The 10,093-nt window shown below is 50.9% G+C and overlaps 1 protein-coding gene across 1 annotated transcript; it reads right to left on the minus strand.

Moving 5' to 3' along the window:
- Nucleotides 1-1,120: 1,120 nt before the first annotated feature.
- LOC120841274 lies at nt 1,121-2,020 on the minus strand. The gene has a single exon (XM_040212135.1). The coding sequence runs from the start codon at nt 2,018-2,020 to the stop codon at nt 1,121-1,123; it is 900 nt and encodes a 299-aa protein (XP_040068069.1).
- Nucleotides 2,021-10,093: the final 8,073 nt, after the last annotated feature.

Raw genomic sequence — 10,093 nt, forward strand, 5'->3', positions numbered from 1 at the left:
TGCTTTGGGACAGTTCTCTGGCAGGTGTCGCACGACTTTACAAATCGAGTAACGTCTCCTTGAACTCCTGGCCAGTAGAACTCCTCGAGGATTCTATCTGTCGTGCGTTTAATTCCCTGGTGTCCAGCTAGAATTCCCTCGTGTGCCATTTTCAGCACGAAGTCCCGGAGATCGCTTGGAACAACGAGCTGCTCCATCTCCTTCTTTGATGGCAATTTGTACCGTCGAAACAAAATTCCGTTGATCAGTGTGAACTCAATGTCAGCTGATCTTGTAGCAACTTTGTTCCCAACCGCTTCAAAACATCTTTGGAGAGTACTGTCTTCTCTCTGCTTGGCGCTCAGCTCCGTCGAGTTGATGGCCAATTGATTCACTACCGCCACAGGTAATTGACCAGAGTTTCGGGAGGCCAGCTTAGCTGCGACCCCGGCCTGTGACTCGTTTGGCTCTGTGGCAGCCGATGAAAGGCCCGTCTCAATGAGAACTGGTTCAGTTATTGACCTGCCACAGTCGCTTGCCTCAATAACTGGAGCTGTCCCCTCTCCTTGAAGAGGCGTGTCTTGCTGAATACTCCATATAACGTTAGGATCGGAGGCATCCCGCACACCATCCACGTTTCCTAAAACGACATCATAGAGAGGGTTTTCCATACAGGTCGCTGTCACCTTGCCTTGGTAATAGGGGGAATCAATGTCAACCACCGCTTCAGGCAGACACAATTCTGTCCGGTCAAGCAGGAAGATAACGCGGTTTCGTCCTGTAAGTTTGACGCCAGGAACCAGGGACCGCTTGACTATGACCGAGTTACACCCAGAATCTCGCAGGACGGTGACCTGATGACCCTCGAGTAGTCCTGTTGCCGTGGGCATGCCGTCTGCTTGAACGTCAGTTCCCGTTTTGTTCTCTTCAGCTTTCCCAGCAAGGCGTTCGGATGGACGACTTCCAGATCCGTAGACGTTACGATCCTTCCGACGTGTCAGAGAACATGACGCCTGTCCACCACCGTCTGCTTCTTCGGACAAGCCTCAGCTTTATGCCCGTTTTTTCGACATTTCCAGCAGAAATTCGTCTTCTGATCGGGTCCTCTTGATTTGGCCCAACAGTCTGCTGCCTGATGGCCTTATTTATTGCAAAGGAAGCACTGCAGATTTCTCTTTGCACCTTGAGGATCAGACATCCTAACTTGCCCTGTCGGCTTGTCAGTCTCTTCTTTCTTTTTGCCGAGGTTGACCAACCCCTGGGCCTCGAGGTAGTGGTCTGCAGTTTCTGCTAGCTTGTCGAGCCCTTGGCAGCCCCTTTCCTTTATAAAAATTGCTAGTTTCTCGTGGCATTTGTTCAGAAATTCTTCGCAGACAATTTTGTCCCGAAGTGCGTCATAAGTGCGCTCCGTCCTTGCCATCTCCTGCCAGTGGTCAAAATAACCTAATAGACGACCAGGAAATTGTCTTCCCGTTTCGGAGTTCTCTGGTTTCGCCTCTCTGAACTTGGCACGATATCCTTCCTCAGTATAGCGAAATCGTTGGAGAAGAGTCTGCTTCAGTTTAGCATAGTCCATGGCATCGTCGGCAGCCATGCGTCCTATTACACTTAACGCTTCTCCTTTCAAACATAGGCTCAAGGACAAGGCCCATTTTTCCGGAGGCCATTCTTGACTTGTTGCCACCCGCTCAAAACGTTGGATGTATGCATCCCATTCATCGCTCCTTTCGTTAAAGGGGGGTATAAGTTTATGTGGACTCCGATACCCCTGCGCTACACTAGGAGACGTACCCTGATCAGATGCATCTGGAACCCGAGTGATCGATCCTCCTTGCTGCTCTTGTAACCGCAACTTCAGCTCTAGCACAGTGCGTTCTGCTTCTAAACGAGCACTCGTTTGAGCTTCTACTTCTCGAGCCCTTTCTCGCTCTGTTAGACGCTCCTCTCTTTCGCGTGCGCGTTCTTCGTCTATCCATTGCTTTAGCGAAGCCCCTGAGAAACTCAATTCTTTACCAATTACCGTTAACTTCTCAAGATCCATTCTCAACCGACGCGGACACTAGCGAGGTGGAGCTCTTTGAGGTGGAAATTAAGAGCAGTCCTGTCGCGGACGCCAGAAATGTAGTGGACTATTTCACTCTCGCAGGTATGCGACGCGAAGCGAAAGGATATCGAGACCAGTTTGATAGAAAGAAAAATAAACTTTAGATTTCGACAGGTAATACAATGATTAAAACAAAAAGCACAAGATATAAGCGCGAATGACATAAGTACAAAAAGGAAGGGGAAAAAAAAAGAAACGATATACTAATGGAGGTCTTACAGTTCACAGATGCGGCGAGCTTCATCAGAGTTCATTTCCTCGTTGCTGGTGCAGCGGCGGAGTCCGGGTTTGGTTGTGCCGTCTTGGCGGAACGAGGTCTTGCGTAAAGCTGCAAGACTTCGACGTGGGGTGAAGACCTTGCGTATAGCTGCAAGCCTTCGCCCCCGTGAGCGTGATGATTGCCTTGTCCGTCCCGAGAACGTTTTTTTTTTTTTTTTTTTTATCTCGTCTTCGTCTCTCGTCTCGGTCTTTTTTTCTCGTGCCAACTGCTTGCTCTTGTTTCTTTCTCTTCTTCATTTTCTTGCTCCCACCTTGTTGACCCCGAAATCATCACACCTTGATATCCAAGTGAAGAGGAAACCGTGTATGCCTGCGTGTATGAGCTTCTCAAGCAGGAGATTAATGTCGAGCGTATCGAACGCATTGCTTAGGTCAAGTTGGATTAGATCTGTCATGGTTCGATTATCCATGTGATCACTGATAAAATGGGTAATAGTTGCCAGTGCTGATTCGCAGCTGTGACCTCTTCGAAAGCCGTGCTGACTGTCGAAGAGATAGCCGGATTCTTCAAGGTGGTTGAGAAGCTGGCCGTTAACTATCCTTTCAAATGTTCGACAGACAATCGAGGTGATTGGCACAGGACGGTAATGTTTTGGTTCATTCGTCGGCTTCCCTTTTCCTTTGTGTAGCGGAGTGACCAAAGCTCGTTGCCACGTTACTGGCACAGTAGCGCTGTCGAACAGCCCTGGCAGAATCTGGCACGTGGTCGGCAGCATTAGCGGACAGAGCCGTTTGAACCACGTCGGCGTGATACCGTCTGGACCGCAGCTGTGAGAGGGCTTGATTTTGGAGAGCTCTTCCTGTAAAGACTCGGTTGTGAAGGACACAGTGTCAAGTTTCGACTGGGCGAGGCTTCCCACCCTTGTTGTCGAGGGTCGCGGGGATGTCGGGGGCATCAGCGTAATGTTCGTTGAGCAAAATCAGTCTAGGGTGATTCGGGGGTGGGCCATTGTTGTTTATAGAGGAAAAGTGGTTGGCGAAAAGATTAGCGATCTCTTCTGGGGAGTCAGCCATCTTGCCGTGGACGACGAAACATGGTCGCTGGGATGAATGGCGTAGGGATCTAGTGTAGTTCCAGAAGACTTTCGGATCTTTCTTAGCCCTTTCAGCAATATCGCGAATGTAGTTTTGGTGGGAGATGTAGATCGTAGCCTTAAGTGTCTGTTGGTGATCTTTTGCCAGTTGTAGAATGGCAGGACACTGGGATCGGCGTGCCCGCTGAAACAATGATCGCTTAATTCGCTCGGCCTTGATGATGGCAGCTGTGATCCACGGCGAGTGTTTTCGCTTTCATGAGCGGACGGAGCAAGGAACACATTCCTTCTGAATGGCGACCATGAAGTCACACCACAGGTCATAGTTGGATAACCAGTCTGATCCTGCGGAGGTCATACACCACGGTGCCAGGTGGGCCAATTGCACCATATGATCAAAGTCAAGTTGCCGGAACCCCCACAACATTCGAGCGTAATGCCCTGTGCGTGGCAAGGAGACTGCGTAGCGAAGTTCCACGGCTTTGTGGTCACTGCCGTGGAGGCCTTCCGATACGTCAACAGCTTCGAGGCTTGTCTGGTTGGAAAGGAGCACCAAGTCAAGAAAGCTTGGTGTACCGTCGTGCAGTGCCGGCCTTAGAGCAGCAAGCGCCCTGGGCGAGCTGTGGCCGTGGCGCCCCCCCCCCCCCCCCCCTATGTTTGCACCCAACATCACGTTGTTAGTAAATATGCTAGATGGACTAGCGCGAATGGTCGCGATTTCGTAGTCATTCGAGAGCCACGTCCTAAAAACGAACGACGTTCGCGAGCATTGAGAATTTTGTCGACACCGTGCTCAAATGGTCCATAATACATTTATTTCCCAGTTTAACCAACTTTCAGCTGTGGGTCTCCCATAGCAAGCTAACTTCTGATGGACAGAGAAAACAAGACCACAAGTTGACCATGTCAGATACCCTAGAAAGCAACCTTCCGAGCCTTCAACATCGCAAATTGGGCTACGGCTTGCGACATATCCAGGATAGACGCTATCCTGTTTTCAATGGACAAAATTGCCAATGACGATAGCCTGTCATCCGCCATGGTGTATCTCAGATATGTCTTAATAAGCTTTAATTTTGAAAAACTCCTCTCAGCGGTGGCCACTGACACTGGCAAAGTGAGGAGAATCCTCAATGACACCCACGTATAAGGGAAGTTGTCACTTAGATGGGTGTCCAGAACGAACTGGAGGACGTCCTGGGGAGCACTGCATCCAGTGGGCAACAGGCTGCATAGGTAGTTCAGCTCCTCGCAGAGATCTGCACCGTCGATGTCTGCACTTTCTAGGTGTCTCAGTGCATGTTCAAGGCCTTGGCACAGTTTAAGAAGTTCTGCTATGTCGGGAAGTCGGGTGAGGTTGTAAAGGAACCCCCAGAGGCTCACGTGCTGCTCCATCTGCGTGAAGCGTTCTTCAATCGACATCTTTACGGTGTCAATCAACTCGTAGAAGAACTCTCGCTTGAATTTTGCCTCGACATCATCAACTTCGTCTTGGCACTCGTAACTGAGTTGGCGCTCTTTCCGCCGCAATCGAGGGGCCGGTTTCATCACACTTTCAGCACCCATGCTCTCGGCAAGACCGTTCGCAGTTGCCAGTGCCGTTTCGTACCCAACATCGCGATAATTGTCGATGTATTCGCAGCATGCTTTCAGCAGCTGGGTGGTTGCTACGATGTCCTTCGTTTTGCATTGCATGTTCTTGCTTACAACATTAACTTGAAAAAGAATGTCGTACCACGCAACAATGGAAACGAGAAACTTAAGGTCCGTGAGCTGCCCTGCAAGAGTTCGAGCTTCATGTCGGACGCCAGGGTCTGCCTGCTGTGATTCGGCCAAACTAACAAGCGCGTCATGAAGTTCAGCTGTCTGATGGCGGACGGGTTTCAGGCTGTTAACTCTGCATTCCCAGCGTGTGTCACATAGCGGCTTCAAGGTAAGCCCCTTGACATGATCTGTCAGGATCTTCCAGCGATGAACAGAGGCAGAGAATAAAACATAAATTCTCTGGATTGTGCCGAAGAGCGTGACAGATTCTGTAGAAGGTGCGGCTGAATCCCCCACCACGAGATTGAGAGAGTGGCATCCACATGGAACAAAAAATGCTCGGGGATTTTTCTCAAGAATTCTTGCCTGCACACCTTTTCTTTTCCCTTTCATGTTAGCGCCGTTGTCATAGCCTTGGCCGCGACAGTCTTCAATCATAATGTCGCACTCCTCCAGCGTCGACTTGGTGAGACCCTCTCCTGTGGATTCACAGACTGTTTTGAAACCAATGAAATGCTCTTGAATTATGACTTTGCCATCGATCGTGTCCAAGAAGCGAAGAGTAAATGACATCTCTGTATGGCTGATATCAGGTGTACAGTCCAATATGAGAGAGTAGTATTTCGCAGCCTTCAACCTTTCGAGTATGTGCTTGAGCACGTTCGTGGCCATCATCTCAATTATTTCATTTGGGATGTTTTTTCCGCAGTAGTGGTCGACCACCTCCCGGCGAACCACTCGTCGCAGGTGCTCCTTCATGACTTCGTCAAATTCCCCAAGTAGCTCGACTAATCCCAAAAAGTTTCCATTGTTTTCTGTGAAAAGCCGATCAGTTGAGCCGCGAAAAGTCAGGCACTGCTTCGAAAGAACGAGTGTTATTTTTATTAGTCGCTCCAAGACACTCTTCCAGCGCTCCCTCTCCTGCGTTATCATGAGTTGATGTTCCTTGTCGATGCATTCACCTCGTCTCATTCTCAAACTTGTCTCTGTCCAAGCTTGATAGGACAGAAAATGACTGGGAGACTTCTCGTGGCTTGTGAGAATCTGCGACATGTGCCTCCAGTCATTCGATCCAGCTATCGCCAAAGACGATTTTGGGTTTGCGTCGTAGAGCTTGCAACAGAAACAGAAAGCCCTGTTTGAAGACTTGGAGTAACAAAGCCAGCGCCGCTTTGATACTTCGCCATTTTCAAGGTGTCGGTCCAGAAACTTGGTTGAGAAGTGACGGTTGTGCTCGTCCAGAAGAAATTCCACGCTAATCTCTATATTCGCAGGCCTTCGGCTAACTATGGCGTCCCGGATTTGTGGTGTCAGCTTAGGCCATAATGCAGGATCAGACAGTTCGTCGCTGGCGGCCTTTATCTCATTCGATGTGTTATCACCATCTTGTTTAGTGTCGCAGACCACTCTGGCAGTGGAGCACTTGGCGTCGTCAAGATATTGCTGCGGTGTCTCGCTTTCCTTTGAAGGGGAATAATCTTCTCTTGTCGAGCTCTTTTCTTGCAATGTTTCTCCCTCTGCTGGTTCACCTGAACTTGAGGGGCCCTCGTGTACTTTCACATACTTTTTCAGGGCATCTGCGCTCTTCCTGGATTCGCGATCTTGTTCAAATTTTCGTTTTCTGTACTGCGCTCCTGATGGTTTCTTTCGAGGAAGTGGCATATCACTGAAATATTAACCAACAGACTAAATATAAATTTTACACCAGACATCCTGACCCGTAATGCGTATTGTAACAATACTTAAAAAACAAGCTAGCTGGTGATGATTCATAGTAATAAAAACTTCCACCCTTTCCACACTGGTGAAGAAGGAAGAGCAGCGGAGCTGTAGCCTCTGTTCTCGGTGGTGGCTTTTCAGGCGAGCGATCTGCTCTCCTTTCACAAGGGAATCTGAAGCGCTCGATGACGGCGGTTGCGGAACCATTCGCGCTGCTGCGCATTCGCCGTCGCTCATAGCTGATGACACCAACTCTGGACAGCTACCGCCATCTATGAGCGACGGCAGCAACCAGCCGGTTGTGTGGTGGCCGCCGTCGCTCATAGATGGCGGTAGCAGTCCAGAGTTCGGTGTCATCATTTCTTTGCTGGTGGACACGATCCTAGGGAACCTAGCCCTTAACAGCTCCGCTGTAAAAACTCGAGACTCAGGAACACAAAAATTATCGTCTACAAGAAGCCGAAGACCATATGCGACCGCGGTAGATCCCACAATATTTTTGAGCAGCTCGTGGCACCTGTGTATGCAGTACCGTAGGCATAGCACCAGATTACGTGATACGGACCCCGAAGGTCAAAGTCAACGCAAATAACAGTGGCCGAACCGATGAAATTTCGCCCAGTTTACATTCAGCAACACGTGCACTCTAAGCATTAGCAATTAGACTCTAAAAACTAGCAGTCGTTACGTACCTTAAAAACCCGCATATAATACGAAGTTTTTTTTCAGAGCGCAGCTCTTAGGGGCCCGTTCCCGGCTTGAGCGGCGTCGGCGTCGCCGTCGGCGTCGGCGTAACCAAGGTCATCCCAAGGTCACGTGACCCCTCCCAAGGTCATCTCAAGGTCACGTGACCCCACGTGACCCCCAAGGTCACGTGACCTTGGGGGTCACGTGGGGTCATCTTGGGAGCACGTGACCCCCAAGGTCATGTGACCCTTCGAGGTCACATGACACCTCCCAAGGTCACCTCAAAGTCACGTGACCCCAAGATGACCCCACGTGACCCTTTGAAGGTCACGTGACCCCTCTGAGGTCACGTGACTCTGAGGTCTCGCGACTCCTCCCCAAGGTCACGTGGACCCCTCCCAAGGTCATCTCAAGCTCACGTGACCCCAAGGTGACCCCCACGTGACCCCTCTGAGGTCACGTGAACCCCTCTGAGGTCACGTGAACCCCCGAGGTCACGTGACCCCCAAGGTCACGTGACCCACTGAGGTCACGTGGGGGTCAGCTTGGGGGTCACGGGACCTTGAGGTAACCCCCATGTGACACCCAAGGTCACGTGACCCCCAGGTCACGCCTCCCCGAGGTCACGTGACCCCCCCTTCAAGTCACGTGACCCCCCCCCCCCCCCCCCGAGGCCACGTGACCCCCCCCCCCGGAGCATATTAAAGAATGAGGGGAGGAGAAGGAGAAGGAGGAGGGGTCTACCCTCCCCTCAGTACCCTTCCCTCCTCCTCCTCAAGAGCTGCGCTCCAATTCGGCGTTAAAGGGATTTGTAAACGGCTTTCACTTTTTTCTTCAAATTTCGCCATGTCAAATTTGCAGCTCGTATTATACGCGGTTTCCAACAATTTTCAGCTTCGATGAGGCGCGATCTAACGCTGCTTGACGTAGTTTCGGTTTCAAAGTAATATGGCGCTCAAAACAGCTATCATCATCATTAAAATTGCAATGTCCAAGGCGCCACCATCCGTCCACACTGAGGCTTGCAAATGGCGACGGCGCGAAAACAATAATCGGCCGCCTTCAAACGAAAAGTCCTTCTGGTTGCGGAAGATATCGGCAACAGTGCTGCCGGACGACAATTCGCCGTAAATGAAGGCAGGTTCCGCGGATGGAGACGACAAAAGCAAGTTCTGTTTGCGTGCAACGGAACAAGAAGAAGCTTTAGGAGCCCAAAGAATGGCGTGTTCGCCGACGTCGAGGCAAGTCTCTGCGACTTTGTAAAAGAGCAACGTGAACGGCACCTCGCCGTAAACATCGAGCTCCTGCACGAGAACTTTGGCGAGCCGACATTGGGTAGCTCGCTTTATGCGCCGCGCCGGGTTTTCACTGCGTCGGCGCACGCTCGTCGCTCGCCCTTTCAAGAAGTGCGGGTGGATGTTTGATGGAATCGCAATTAGCACACCTCCACCTCTGCCACCTCTGTCCTTGCGAAACATGGTGTATGAGCCGAGAGGAAGTAACTCGCTATCGGCGACACTCGCGTCAAGCCATGTCTCGGTTAGCAGGATGGTCGAATACGGTGGGAGGGAGGAAGCAAGTGACTGAAGGTCTAAAATCTTGTTTTTTTTACACTGCAGCAGTTATTATACCAGAAAGTGGAAGATCTGTTAATGCCCGTTGGCTTTAAGTGCATAGATGCATCGGGCACACCGGTTGCGGCACTCGTGTCGATGCTAGAGGGGCTTGTGCATTCTGATAGCTCAAAAAACGAGTCGTGAAAAGGGGGCAGTTGGCACGAACCACAAAACCAGGACTCTCTTGAGGCTGACAGTCGTCGGTACACAGGAAGGGGCATGAGCTCGCATTTCCGGTGTGCCCATCGTCCACAGCCGTCACATTGAAGAGCCGCCACGTTGGCAGATACCATTCTTTCACGTCGGCAGCAGGTGCGCCTGGGACCAGGGTTGGACGCGATATCACCAGAGAGGACAAGACACCAGATGGCAAGATCCCGGGTACTGCGGCAGGAGAGTAATGAGAATGTCGGGAGACGGCGTTCATGATGTATTTCTGGGCACAGAGCTTCGCCGGCACACCAGTCGACATTGGTCCAGTGGAGGTCCGGCACAGAAGAGCGCTGATCCAAATAATATCTTCGTTGAGATGTGCAAAGGAGCCGGCGCGTGTGCTCGCACTTAGTTTAAATGAAGCGACAGCACCGAGGAAACGGGAGTGAACTGCTGAAATTACTGCGAGCCCCACTACGAAGCGTTGGAATGGCGACATCTTGTTACTTGGCGAGGCTAAAAATACCACCTGGGTTGGGGTTATTCGTCAATGGTCTCGCTCGTCGGGCGTCGCGAGATGTTTAGCTCACCACAAAGAATGTAGAAAGGAGGGAATGGGCAACCCTATCCGGGAACCGAGGTTATTGAAAACGGTGGTGGTCCCGTCTTGATCGAGGACCGATTTTGTGATGTCGCCAGGGCTTGAACTTGCGCTTCGGACTGCTTGCTGATTGTATTTGGGCTTTAACTAGGGTGAA

The sequence above is a fragment of the Ixodes scapularis genome, unplaced genomic scaffold (assembly GCF_016920785.2).
Source record: "Ixodes scapularis isolate PalLabHiFi unplaced genomic scaffold, ASM1692078v2 PGA_scaffold12__126_contigs__length_90152505, whole genome shotgun sequence".
Taxonomy (NCBI): Eukaryota; Metazoa; Arthropoda; class Arachnida; order Ixodida; family Ixodidae; genus Ixodes; species Ixodes scapularis.

Bases quoted from the DNA above. Each gene is read 5' to 3' on its own strand.
- LOC120841274 (XM_040212135.1), bottom strand. From the start codon at position 2,020: ATGGATCTTGAGAAGTTAACGGTAATTGGTAAAGAATTGAGTTTCTCA.